Genomic DNA, 15012 nt, shown 5'->3' with positions numbered 1-15012 from the left:
CTCCTACCAATAAGTAATTTAAAGTCAATTGCCATTGAACTTCCTCATCTTTCTACTGCAGCCCTCAGCCTCAACTCATACAGCCAGCATCCTTAATGAAACATGCTATACCGATAGACTGCTCGGTAAGGAATATTTGGCCTGGAACTAGCTAATGATAAGAAAGATGCGCCAGTCTAAATGGTTGACTAAGGCCAAATATGAATTTCAAAGACTACCTCTGCTAGTGTCAGCCTAAAGACGAATGCGAAGAAGGAGATGCACTACATGGCCAAAAGTATGTGGACATGCCTTCAAATGAGTGGATTTGGCTATTTTAGCCACACCCGTTGCTGACAGCACACTGCCATGCAATCTCCATAGCCAAACATTGGCAGTAGAATGGCCCGTACTGAAGAGCTCAGTGACTTTCAACGTGGCTCCGTCAAATCTCTGCCCTGCTAGAGCGGCCCCTGTCAACTGTAAGTGCTGTTATTGTGAAGTGGAAACTTCTAGGAGCAACAACGGTTCAGCCGCGAAGTGGTAGGCCACACAAGCTCACAGACCGAGACCGCCGAGTGCTGAAGCACGTAGTGTGTAGAAAAACGTCTCTACTCGGTTGCGAAACTCACTACTGAGTTCCAAACTGCCTCAGGAAGCAACGTCAGCACAGTAACTGTTCGCCGGGAGCATCATGAAAAAAAAACGATCCATTGCTGCTCCTCGCAGAGTCAAATAACGCATATGTGACAATCATTATAACAATGCAGCTAAAGTGTGATTCTTTCGCGCAAAGTCAATAATTAACTTTCCCCCCCCTTATTTAACATTGCTTGTAGGGGATGGAAGCTGCCTGTCACGCCCTGACCTTAGAGATCCTTTTAATTCTCTGTTTGGTTAGGTCATGGTGTGACTCGGGGGTGGGAAAGTCTGTTTTCTATTTCTTTGTTTTTGGCCGTGTGTGGTTCCCAATCAGAGGCAGCTGTCGATCGTTGTCTCTGATTGGGGATCACATATAAGTTGTCATTTTCCTTTTGGGTGTTGTGGGATCTTGTTTTCTGTTTAGTGTCCGTACCTGACAGAACTGTGCGCTTTCGTTTTCACTTTTGTTATTATTATTTTTAAATAAAAGTATCATGAACAGTTTCCATGCTGCGCTTTGGTCCACTCTTCCTTCTACCAACGAGTGCCGTTACACTGCCAGTGTGCTAGGCTTGTAATCTTTTAGATTTCGCAAATGTGTGAGTTCGATTCCCCACTACAGACAAACTTTTTTTTTCCCTCTCTGAAAATACTATACACTGCTACTCCTCAACAGCATTTGGAGAGCCATGCTTAGGCCTACAAAATGAGCAATAGGGTCAGGGTCACGGAGTCCTGTGCATCTTTGCTGCAACTTCCACTTGGAGTAGTACATGTGCGGCCATAAGCCAGGGAAAATGCAGAGCGCCAAATTCAAATAAATTACTATAAAAATCAAACTTTCATGAAATCACACATGCAAGATAGCAAATTAAAGCTACACTTGTTGTGAATCCAGCCAACATGTCAGATTTCAAAAAGGCTTTTCAGCGAAAGCAAACGATGCTATTATCTGAGGATAGCACCTCCATAAACAGAGAGAAACCATATTTCATACTGCAGGCGCGACACAAAACACAGAAATAAAAATATAATTCTTGCCTTTGATGAGCTTCTTTTGTTGGCACTCCAATATGTCCCATAAACATCACAAATGGTCCTTTTGTTTGATTAATTCCGTCGATATATATCCAAAATGTCAATTTATTTGGCGCATTTGATCCAGAAAAACCCCGGTTCCAACTTGCGCAACGTGACTACAAAATATCTCAAAAATTACATGTAAACTTTGCAAAACATTTCAAACTACTTTTGTAATACAACTTTAGGTATTTTTTTAACGTAAATAACCGATAAAATTGAAGACGGGATGATCTGTGTTCAATACAGAAGGAAAACAAACTGTAGCTAGCTTTCTGGTCACACGCCTCTATCTAACAGTACACTTTTCATATATATTATATTATATTTCTCTCTCTCTATATATATATATATATATATATATACACTAAAGTTTGGGGTCACTTTTTTTGTCCATTAAAATAACATTAAATTGATCAGAAATGCAGTGTAGACATTGTTAATGTTGTAAATTACTATTGTAGCTGGAAATGATTAATTTGTTTTTATTGGAATATCTACATAGGCGTACAGAGGCTCATTATCAGCAACCATCACGCCTGTGTTCCAATGGCACGTTGTGTTAGCTAATCCAAGTTTTTAATTTGAAAAGGTTAATTGATCATTAGAAAACCCTTTTGCAATTGTTAGCACAGCTGAAAACTGTTGTCATGATTAAAGAAGAAATAAAACTGGCCTTCTTTAGACTAGTTGAGGAGCATCTGCATTTGTGGGTTCCATTACAGGCTCAAAATGTCCAGAAACAAAGACCTGAAACTCGTCAGTCTATTCTTGTTCTGAGAAATGCGAGAAATTGCCAAGAAACTGAAGATCTCATACAACGCTGTATACAAATCCCTTCACAGAACAGCGCAAACTGGCTCTAACCAGAATAGAAAGTGCCTGCCAGCATGTTTCCTAGGCTAGTTAAGGATGCTATAGTTATCATGTTTAACAGGTAGGCCAGTTGAGAACAAGTTCACATTTACAACTGCGACCTGGTCAAGATAAAGCAAAGCAGTGTGACAAAAACAACACCGTGTTACACATGGGATAAACAATAGTACAGTCAATAACACAATAGAAAAGTCTATATACAGTGTGTGCAAATAAAGTAAGGAGGTAAGGCAATGAATAGGCCAATAGTGGCGAAGCAATTTAGCAATTGACACTGGAGTAATATATGTGCAGACGAGGATGTGCAAGTAGAAATACTGGTGTGCAAAAGAGCAGAAAAACAAATATGGGGATGAGGTAGGCAGGTAGTTGGTTGGATGGGCTATTTACAGATGTGCTGTGTACAGCTGCAGCGATCTGTAAGCTTCTCTGACAGCTGACGCTTAAAGTTAGTGAGGGAGCTATAAGTCTCCAACTTCAGTGATTTTTGCAATTCGTTTCAGTCATTGGAAGCAGAGAACTGGAAGGAAAGGCGGCCAAAGGAGGTGTTTGCTTTGGAGATGACCAGTGAAATATACCTGCTGGAGTGCGTGCTACAGGTGGGTGTTGCAATGGTGACCAGTGAGCTGAGATATGGCGGAGCTTTATCTAGCAAAGACTTATAGATGACCTCGAGCCAGTGGGTTTGGCGACGAATATGTAGCGAGGACCAGCCAACGAGAGCATACAGGTCGCAGTGGTGGGTAGTATATGGGGCTTTGGTGACAAAACGGATGGCACTGTGATAGACTGCATCCCATTTGCTGAGTAGAGTGTTGGAGGCTATTTTGCAAATGACATTGCCGAAGTTATGGATCGGTAGGATAGTCAGTTTTACGAGGGTATGTTTGGCAGCATTAGTGAAGGAGGCTCTGTTGTGAAATAGGAAGCCAATTTTCGATTTAACTTTGGATTGGAGATGCTTAAAGTGAGTCTGAAAGGAGAGTTTACAGTCTAGCCAGAAACCTAGGTATTTGTAGTTGTCCACATATTCTAAGTCAGAACCGTCCATAGTGATGCTTGTCGGGCGGGCATGTGCGGGCACGATCGGTTGAAGAGCATACATTTTGTTTTACTAGCATTTTAAAAGCAGTTGGAGGCCACGGAAGGAGTGTTGTATGGCATTGAAGCTCGTTTGGAGGTTTGTTAACACAGTGTCCAAAGAGGGGCCAGATGTATTTATTATCTACCAAAAGCTTAGACTTGTTTTGAATTCTGGTACCGCTGCCCCACACACAAGCTTGTTAGCTTGCTCTTGTCCAGGGCATTGAGGCAACTCATGTTCAAAGTTCCTCCATATTAACAGCTCCTCAGTAGGTATCTTAGCTGCTAGTTATAATTAGCTATGTAATTCAGTGAAGTAATGATAGGCCTACTCCTAATATCCTAAATGGATTATAATGTAGTACACTTGTAAACAAGCGTAGCAAGCTGCTCTATCCCCACTGATTGGTTGAGTAATTTAATGATCTAAATGTAAAAACAATGTCAATTTCACAGGTCAAAAAAGGAACAGAAAGTCAACGATGTAAACTGGCACTTTTGTTTTGGTTCTAAGCGGTTCAGAACTTTATTATGCTGGTCGGAACAGTGAAACGTAATGAAAACAATAGTGGTTCTGTTCAGAAGGCTCTAAATATGATCACTCTTTTGTGGCTGAGAATTTTCCTCAACAGCAGGAAATGCCAACTTGTCGTATATTCACGGTTTAAAAAGGCTTCTAATGTTTGTAATTTCCACTTTAAAATGTCAGACGTAATTTTCCAAAAACGAAAAATGTATCAACCCCATACATTTCCATGAATTATAATCCACATAATTGACATTTCCTGTTGCTACAGGATTATTTTCCTGCTGTAGCAGACTGTCTCAAATGAAGATCTTGCGTCTGTACAATCAATGCATATAGCCTGAGAGAGAACCATTCCATATGCACGCAAGTTATACCTCTGATATTAAGGACACACACACTACACAAACACACGGTCTGACATATCTTATGCAGGTTAATTATGTGTGGGGATAGGTTTTACATTGGCCAGCTGAAAATACATGGCAGTCACAGTTTGTGCTAACAGGGCAGAGAAGGGGGAGAGAGAGAGAGATGGGGAGGGAAAGTGAGAGAGAGCACTGGGTAGAGTCTGGCTTAATATTTTACAAGGAGATGTCATCGATGACGATTATCCTTCTCTCCCCCCCCCCCCCTCTCTCTCCACCAAAGTGAAGCCCCCCCGTCATGGCATCTCCATCTTTTCTCCTCCTCTTCCCCTCCCTGGGTTGGCTGTCTGCTGTGACATCATCAGGTAGGCTGCTACTACTCGCCTCACACACTCATGTTTGTCTCATGTCATTTTTACCACTGTAGAGAGTAAAACATATGACACTCATATTGTATCTCACTGTTACTGACATTCAGCTCTCACAGTCATCTCATACACAGTATAACACAATACCAATGTTTCTCAATCAGATCTCTTGCTCTCTTTTTGTTTGAAATCTGCAACACGTGAATCAATGTCCTTTCTTGTTTCGTTCAATATTGCATAGTACATGGCATTGACGCTTGTTATCAAATGTTATGTCAGACATCAGTTGCAGAGCCCTGCATTTGCACACATTGGAAAAGGTGGGTGGTTGAGCAAACAGCAGCCTTTTCTTTTCTAGCCAGTCAAACCGCATCGGATCAGTAGTGAAGGTGGACTGGGCTGTGACAGGGACAGACAGACACACAGACGGACGGACAGAGGGACATGATGACATGTTGACCCCCCCCCCCCCCATACAGCCCGGGAAGACATGCATTAAATATATGTTTAATAACCACTGCTACTCTAGGACAAAAAATATGTAAAACCAATTTAAACAAAATAAATCATGTGTGAAAAGAGGGAAACCGCAATTGTTTTGGTATATATAATAACCATGTAAAATGCCGTGTCTCCTGAATGGTGCAATCTCAGGGACCATATTTCAGGAATGTCCAATTGGCCATATTTTGTTACCACATTGTTTGTTAAACTATGCTCCCAGTCTCTGAGTTCAGCATATGGAGTAACCGAGAGAGCTGGACCCGCAGTGGTGCGACGCACTGGCTGCTGCTCAAATGGACTCTGTCCATTGGAAGTGGGTTAAAGTGAACAGCTCTTGGCCAGTTTGTAGAAACTGTTCCCTCACACAATGGTGGGGTCAATCTGAGTGATCTAGAATGTCTCTCTCTGTGCCTGTCTGGTAGTGGTTTAACAGGACTCACTTCCATAGGGAGTCCTCAATTCTCTCCTCTGCCTTTTCTCCTATTCTCCTCCTTTTCTCCTCCTCCTTTTCTCCTCCAAGTTATGAGTCTCTGTTGGCCACCTGTCTTTGGAAGGAGAGAGGAGAGGGATCCCACACAGGAATCTCTCTCCTCTCACACTAGTACATGTAGACTATGGGATGAAACTAAGCCTCACTTTGTTTGTGGACTTTTAGAAAGTTAGATGCGGGTATGGATACGCTTCAGGCAGGTGACAGAACATGTCATTTTAACCATTTGAAAAGTTTGCTTATTGGCTACGTAACGAGAATCATAACAAGTCTGGTGCTTTTAGTACTGTTCTTTCTTAGTTTTCAAATGGTCACTAGTGAGCTCTCTCTGGTTTTGAGTTCTTGACATGCATTACTGAAGTGTTAGGAACATGCAGCACCTTGCAACTGGGGGCACCTAAAATGATGCACAAATAGTTGAATGCTAGTGTCGGTCGTTAACCTATGGTCCTTAGTTCCCCTGGGAATAGGCTGCAAACACTTTTATCGCTTCCAGTTTACAAAAACTACTGATACTATCTAGATAACAACGGGTCCTCAAACAGAGGCTGTGTACCAAATGGCAACTTATACCCTATACTTATACCCTATACTGTAGTGCAGTACTTTTGAGCAGAGCCCTATGGGGAATAGGGTGTCGTTTGGGACGCAGTCATGGGCTAAGTATTCTCCGGGAACCACAGAGTTCTGTATTCGTTTGATTGGTTGCCAACGACTGCTGTGCTATGGCAAACTGGCCAGTGGTCCTCAACAACCGTGAAACATCTGTACACAAAGAACAGCTGCTGATAGTGGGAGCAAACACACACTCCTAACTTACAGACCCCAGTCTTTCCTTTCAGCAGCCTTCTGAAGTCATGATGATGATGAAGATGATGATGTGCGCGTGCACGTGTGCTTTTAGTCCTAATAAAGGTCCCCGTCATAGTTTTTTACCCCAACCTGTAAGAGAAATTATAAGTGCCCACATGAACAAATTCTACAGTTTACTATAGAATCCTACAGTTCTTACTATGGAATTCTATAGTAAACTGTATAATACTATACTACACACTGTATTATCTCTTGATCATGTGTAGAAGTTACTATAGAATGTTGGTGGTATACTGTAGAATGCTACCGTAAATACTACAGTAATTTCCGCAAAAATACTGCAGTCTGCAAAAACACCACTTTTTTAACTACAGTATAGCAAAATACTACAGTTGGCCATAGACTTAAAACATTGTCAAAGACCCCAGCCACCCTAGTAATAGACTGTTCTCTCTACTGCCACATGGCAAGCGGTACCGGAGTGCCAAGTCTAGGACAAAAAGGCATCTCAACAGTTTTTACCCCCAAGCCATACGATTCCTGAACAGGTAATCAAATGGCTACCCAGACTATTTGCACTGTGTGCCCCCCCACCCCCTCTTTTACGCTGCTGCTACTCTCTGTTTATCATATATGCATAGTCACTTTAACCATATCTACATGTACATACTACCTCAATCAGCCCGACTAACCGATGTCTGTATGTTGTCTCGCTACCTTTATATTCTCACTACTGTATATAGCCTCGCTACTGTTATTTTTCAGTCATTTTACAGTTGTTTTTTATTTCTTTACCTAACTATTGTTCACCTAATACCTTTTTTGCACTATTGGTTAGAGTATAGACCAAATGGTGTTACCGACAGGTTCTAGAAAAGAGCAGAAGCGCTGAGCTATCCATTCAGACCCCTGTCCTACCTACAGGTTATGAAAAATTTGCTCTAAAGGAGAAAGCTTCCAATTCTATGTCAGTGATGATAATAAAACACAGACACGACAGTAAATATGCAAAAACACTACAGTAAATACTACAGTCTGCAAAAACACTACAGTAAATACTACAGTCTGCAAAAACACTACAGTAAATACTACAGTCTGCAAAAACACTACAGTAAATACTAGTCTGCAAAAACACTACAGTAAATACTAGTCTGCAAAAACACTACAGTAAATACTAGTCTGCAAAAACACTACAGTAAATACTAGTCTGCAAAAACACTACAGTAAATACTACAGTATGCAAAAACACTACAGGAAATACTAGTCTGCAAAAACACTACAGGAAATACTAGTCTGCAAAAACACTACAGTAAATACTAGTCTGCAAAAACACTACAGTAAATACTAGTCTGCAAAAACACTATAGTAAATACTACAGTCTGCAAAAACACTACAGTAAATACTACAGTCTGCAAAAACACTATAGTAAATACTACAGTCTGCAAAAACACTACAGTAAATACTACAGTCTGCAAAAACACTATAGTAAATACTACAGTCTGCAAAAACACTATAGTAAATACTACAGTCTGCAAAAACACTACAGTAAATACTACAGTCTGCAAAAACACTATAGTAAATACTACAGTCTGCAAAAAAACTATAGTAAATACTACAGTCTGCAAAAACACTACAGTAAATACTACAGTCTGCAAAAACACTATAGTAAATACTACAGTCTGCAAAAACACTACAGTAAATACTACAGTCTGCAAAAACACTATAGTAAATACTACAGTCTGCAAAAACACTATAGTAAATACTACAGTATACCACAATCTGTAAAAACATTACATGAATTACTATAGTATATTCTACAGTTCTTTTACTACAGTATTTCTACTATAGTTAACTGTAAATACACCAGTATACTACATTAAATACTACAGTCTGCAAAAACACTACAGTGAATATTATAGTATTTTTTTATGTGGGTATGTTTTGTTTAGAAAACTCTAGGGCCTATGTCATGGAAATTCAGTACTGAGAGAGACTTGGTCTCGGTAATTTCTTCAAACAATCATCTTTATCTAATATCAATTAATTATTGCAATAATGAGACCGTCAGCCCACCAGTCTTGACTGACTGTTAGGCTGAGAGTCTATAAAGACCATAAAACACAGCAATAGCAGGACAGAAATATATCTTACTGTTCGTTAAGTAAATAATTGTTACATAGCCAACAAATAAGGTGAATACATAATTTTTCCCTCACACCTATTGCAACCATTGATGGCCACCAGCTGATTCCTCGTTTAAACGGTCAGTGCACACGAACATCACCAGCACAGCTGATCTCAATTACAACCAGCATTGGCCACCGATTTACCGCTCCTAATACAGATGTCAGGGTTATCTTTTAGTCCTCATTGCAACCAACATTTGTCAAGACAATTTTGCCCTCAATTTGATCCTGAGGGCAATATATCTCTTTGAAAATCATTCCGTACAACTGAAATAAAGTATTTCCTTTTTTGTGAAAATGAATGGAAAACTAATGTTATTTGTTTCCAATTTATGTTATTCACTAAATAGGCTACAACGGTCTTTAAAAGAAGTTTCTGGTATGGCCATTTCTTATCAAGATTGGGTGTAAAATATCCCAGGACTGTCCATATTTGTAACTAAATAAAGTAAAATCGTTTTTATTTGCCATTTTTATGATTATACAGATGACAGAACGGGTAGATGGCAGAACATCCCCTACCAAATCAAACCCATCCCAACCCCCCTCCCCCATTCTCTGACAGAGCCCCACCCCACAACCAGACTTTAAGCAGGCATGATATACAATGAGTAATAATCAAATGGTAAATAAATAAAGATTACAAATAATTATACAAAATCTAATTTGGGTTGGCTTACGGAGGGTTATAATGTATATTAATTATAAAGACGTCTGATGTTGAAAAAGAATAACGTTTTTTTTTTAATGAAACCAGTTTGATCTGTGGTGATATTGGAAGGACTGACTCAAAATGGCAGGCAGTCATCTTAGAAACTACCTTTACATTAAAATTCAGTAAAGAAATCGGCCTATATGAACCACACTAGAGGTTTGTTTTCCTTTTTCCAAATAAGTGAAATATATTCTCGTCTCATTGTTGAGGGTAAAGAGTTTGAGGAGACTGATTCCTGAAATACGGAAAGCAAGAGAGGAGAGAGTTGATCTGAGAATGTTTTTCAAGAATTTGCTCGGAAATCCGGCAGGTTGAGGAGATTTACCACACGGCATATATTTAATTGCCAACACAATCTCTTCTGCAGAGCACTGTTCTTCTTATTCAACAGCACTCTCAGGCTCCACTGTAGGAATGCCTAAGAACTCAAAAGGTGTTGATTTAAGGTGGTATTACCAGCGGATTCCGAAGTGTATAATTGTGAGTAAAAGTTATGAAAGCATGAATTGACCCCTAAATGATCAATACATTTGTTACCCAGCTCGTCAGTCATCTCAGGTATGGTTTGATTTGCGGTTCTCTGACGCAGCTGGTGTGCTGGCATTTTCTCCGGTTTCTCTCCGTGTTCGTAGTTTTTGCATCGAGATTTGCTCATTCGATTTTCAGCTTGTCGAGTTGAAAGAAGATCAAACTCTCCGAAGTGGCAAACGTTGTTTTAGGAAATCTTTTGCCATATACAAATCCAAGATTTGATTTGTAAATTCCCCTAGGCGTTGCATATTGCACTTCTTTAATCCTGCACTGTTCAAAATAAATTGGTCCCTGAAATAAGCCTTTGTTGATTCCCATACTATTTTAGGAGACATTCCAGAGTTTTGAAATTGCTCAATTTGAGATGATATAAAAGCGACAAAGGTTTCTTCTGATAACAAGGGCGATAATTAGGCTGTGTATTTGGTAGAAGTAGTTTCATAGTAAGCGGAGAATGATCCGAAATGACTATGGCTTGGTAATCACACTCCGTGATAAGTGGCAGAAATCTATTGTCTAGGACAAAGTAGTCTATACGTGAGAAGGTCTTATGAACTGGTGAGAAAAGCATAATACTCCCTAGCTGTGGCATTGCGGAAACACCCACGCATCAGATATGCCATATGTCTTAAGAAATAGCTGAGTTGTGGATACTGTCTTGGATGAAGATGATACTTTAGGAGCGCTACGATCCAGATTGGGCGACATTACCCAATTCATATCACCACCTAGTATTGGGTGGTGTGTGTCCATATTAGGTCATCGAGAAAATACATTTGTGAAGAATGAACTGTTATCCAATTTGGTGCGTAGATGTTAGACAAGAAAACAACAGTCTTCCCACTACAAAAATGAAACAGCCGGCTGAGTCTGCCTCTACAGTTGACATTGCGAACGGTATGTTTTTACTCATTCAAATGGCAGCTCCTTTAGTTTTAGAACGAACGTTGGAATGATATGATTGACCGATCCACCCTCCTTTGAAACGAGAGTGGTCGAAAGTGCGGAGATGTCTCCTGAAGAAAGGCGGATATCCACTTTAAGGTGATTTTAAATGAGAGAGCCCTTTTTCGTTTCACTGGGTGACTTAACATTCCAGTGACAGAACAACCAGCCGTCCCTCTCGTGATATTAGGCCTAGCCATGTAAAGTCAGGTGGGAAAAGGATAGAGACCAGATTACAATAACAACTGATCCATTAAACATTTGTCCAAACATAACAACAAAAAGTTGAAGAAGAATAAAAAACATAGACAAACGTTACTCTGAAGTCTGGTATGAAAAAGAAATCCCACCCATGTAATTTAATAGAATAAGGTAACTGCTAATCCCCAAGAAAAGATATCCTTACATAATGTGCTTGTAGTGGGGAACACTAAACCTATCGAGTAGAGAGCCCTGCTGAGATGAGATAGTGAATGATTTTAAAAACAAGTTGTGCATAATAAATAACTAAGAAATACTTATCTACAATCCAAAACTAGGCTGTTTTTAAAAGAAAGTATAAAACATTTTATAAGTCACATCTTACAGCAATTCCACTAAGTTAGCAGCAACATCTTTAAAGTAATGACATAAAGCACAGTTCTATTATTAGGTTATCTACACTGGATACGGGTACCATCGATAAATAGAAATGACATAAAGCACAGTTCTATTATTAGGTTATCTACACTGGATACGGGTACCATCGATAAATAGAAATGACATAAAGCACAGTTCTATTATTAGGTTATCTACACTGGATACGGGTACCATCGATAAATAGAAATGACATAAAGCACAGTTCTATTATTAGGTTATCTACACTGGATACGGGTACCATCGATAAATAGAAATGACATAAAGCACAGTTCTATTATTAGGTTATCTACACTGGATACGGGTACCATCGATAAATAGAAATGACATAAAGCACAGTTCTATTATTAGGTTATCTACACTGGATACGGGTACCATCGATAAATAGAAATGACATAAAGCACAGTTCTATTATTAGGTTATCTACACTGGATACGGGTACCATCGATAAATAGAAATGACATAAAGCACAGTTCTATTATTAGGTTATCTACACTGGATACGGGTACCATCGATAAATAGAAATGACATAAAGCACAGTTCTATTATTAGGTTATCTACACTGGATACGGGTACCATCGATAAATAGAAATGACATAAAGCACAGTTCTATTATTAGGTTATCTACACTGGATACGGGTACCATCGATAAATAGAAATGACATAAAGCACAGTTCTATTATTAGGTTATCTACACTGGATACGGGTACCATCGATAAATAGAAATGACATAAAGCACAGTTCTATTATTAGGTTATCTACACTGGATACGGGTACCATCGATAAATAGAAATGACATAAAGCACAGTTCTATTATTAGGTTATCTACACTGGATACGGGTACCATCGATAAATAGAAATGACATAAAGCACAGTTCTATTATTAGGTTATCTACACTGGATACGGGTACCATCGATAAATAGAAATGACATAAAGCACAGTTCTATTATTAGGTTATCTACACTGGATACGGGTACCATCGATAAATAGAAATGACATAAAGCACAGTTCTATTATTAGGTTATCTACACTGGATACGGGTACCATCGATAAATAGAAATGACATAAAGCACAGTTCTATTATTAGGTTATCTACACTGGATACGGGTACCATCGATAAATAGAAATGACATAAAGCACAGTTCTATTATTAGGTTATCTACACTGGATACGGGTACCATCGATAAATAGAAATGACATAAAGCACAGTTCTATTATTAGGTTATCTACACTGGATACGGGTACCATCGATAAATAGAAATGACATAAAGCACAGTTCTATTATTAGGTTATAGCAGCTTCATGGTAATAAAATAACACGTCGACACAAAGGGAGAATTGACTCACCAGAACTTAGGCACTAACGTTACCTAATAATAACAATCTCAACTGATACCACTGGCAACGCTATACAGTATCTACAAAAGAGAGACTGAGTCGGCATTGGTCGACCCATTCGTCCATTACCCTAATTGCCAAATAGGTAAACATTCAGCCATTTGCTTCATCTGACCTCTGTAGAACGTTTACCTTTATGAAGGCCATCGCTTTATGGGGGGGTCTTGGAACTCTTTCTCAGAGCCGTTGTATGTTATGTGGCTTTTCCTGCCCGGCTCCATATCATACCGAACGTCGGTCCGTCCACGCAGCAGACTCTTGACATCATCGAAAGAGGCACGGTCATGCTGGGGGGCATAGTCTGGGAAGATGGAGATGGGTGCTCTGGCATGCCGAAGAGCATCAATACAATCCTGATACTAGTGTAGTTGAGCCACAATGACACAAGGTTTTCCACCAGGCTTTCCGCCAGGCTTTCTTACTTGAGAGCCCTGATGTGAGCGATCTACAAGGACGTCTTTATCCAATTTGAGGGCTTCCATCAATAACGTTGAGACAGATGAAGTAGAACTTGAGCCCAGGTCCTCCGATACCCTGATATTGGATCTTTGCATATTGTAAATATATGCATTGTTCCTTAAGGCTAGCCACATGGTTTGTTGTGTTGTCTGAGCATGTTGACAAGCCTTGTTCCATGTTGGAGGCAGTTTTCTTAACTGTATCCAGTTCAGTACGAACCATTGCTGTATGCTTTGCAAGTTCATTCTACTGCTTATAACTCCGACTTAATAAAATTTAAGTCCTCACTGAGCACCTTCTTGAGTTCCGTGAGTATAGATGAAATGTCTGCTCTGAGGGCAGCAAGAACCTCGAATTTCAAATCCGTGGTGTTCATTTTTTCACTTGTTGAAGAACTTGAGCTCCTCGTCATGGGCCTAGTGCTCTCTCTTTTGTCAGTGACTCCGCTGAACTTTTGCAGGTTAGGCGCCATCTACGCATTAAAACAAAACTAAAAGTTGAACAATGTAAAGCACGTCATTTAAAGGCTGTGTTTCCTAGTTCTTTTTGGGTCAAAGCACAAACAAAGTAGTAAATAAATGCAATTTCATCCGGAGCTCGTGACCTACTCCACGGCTTGCTCACACGCGCCCCCTAAATAAAGTCAATTCTGAGTTCTAATCAAAACAAATATCAAATTAAAATGTAGGGTTTTATTTTTATGGCATATGTTGTATTATTTAGCCAACTGACCTGCTAGTTTGTTCTTGTGGGATTTTGGTTGCAAGCAAGTTTTCTTTGATCTCCTGTTTAGTAGCGTTTTAAGAAATCTAACGGTAATTCTACCAAAGTGGTTGTTTGTCTTTTCTACACTTTAAATGTATTTGCAAGTTCTGTAGGTACTTCCTGGAAATCTCAAGCTACATTTATTTGCGCTAGAGTGTACACACACACACACACACACACACACACACACACACACACACACACACACACTACAATTTCAGAGACCTCAGTCTGAACCCTTTAAAGAGCAGCACTGAGGTGTGTTTACAGTTTGTAGCAGGGTTAAGGAGAAGCAGGGCTCAAAGATGCAGACAAGCAGTTCTGGGAAAGAATGGAAGAAGAACCAGCGGATAATTTTCAAAGGGTGAGAGATGGAGGGATGTATGGTATGAGGAGTGTATTTCAACTAGGACCACAACATTGTGAGAATGTTAGGGTAATAAACTTCTAATATGCTACTAGTTAAGGGTATAGTGACCACATTCGAAAATGCCCAAATGCGGCACAACAGGATGATTTTGCGGGACATTCGTGGGACAGTGTAGCCTAATTAATGCAAAATGTTGGCAGCATTCATTACCTTTTTTACCAGTGAAACATTCAACTGCATGTCAATCATTTAATCTCAATCAGTTTCATGGGAATAT

General features: G+C 39.7%; 1 protein-coding gene across 1 annotated transcript in view; it reads left to right on the top strand.

Annotated features, from left to right (window-relative positions):
* The window catches only part of ghra (growth hormone receptor a), an 83836-nt gene that overhangs the window by 13115 nt on the left and 55709 nt on the right, over nucleotides 1-15012 (top strand). The window contains exon 2 of the mRNA XM_031806390.1: nucleotides 4838-4919. Within this exon, the coding sequence (XP_031662250.1) occupies nucleotides 4853-4919 (67 nt within the window). The 5' untranslated portion in view covers nucleotides 4838-4852. The remainder of the gene's footprint in view (nucleotides 1-4837; nucleotides 4920-15012) is intronic.

The sequence above is a fragment of the Oncorhynchus kisutch genome, linkage group LG3, assembly GCF_002021735.2.
Source record: "Oncorhynchus kisutch isolate 150728-3 linkage group LG3, Okis_V2, whole genome shotgun sequence".
Taxonomy (NCBI): domain Eukaryota; kingdom Metazoa; phylum Chordata; class Actinopteri; order Salmoniformes; family Salmonidae; genus Oncorhynchus; species Oncorhynchus kisutch.
This window is presented reverse-complemented; position numbering and strand designations above follow the sequence as displayed.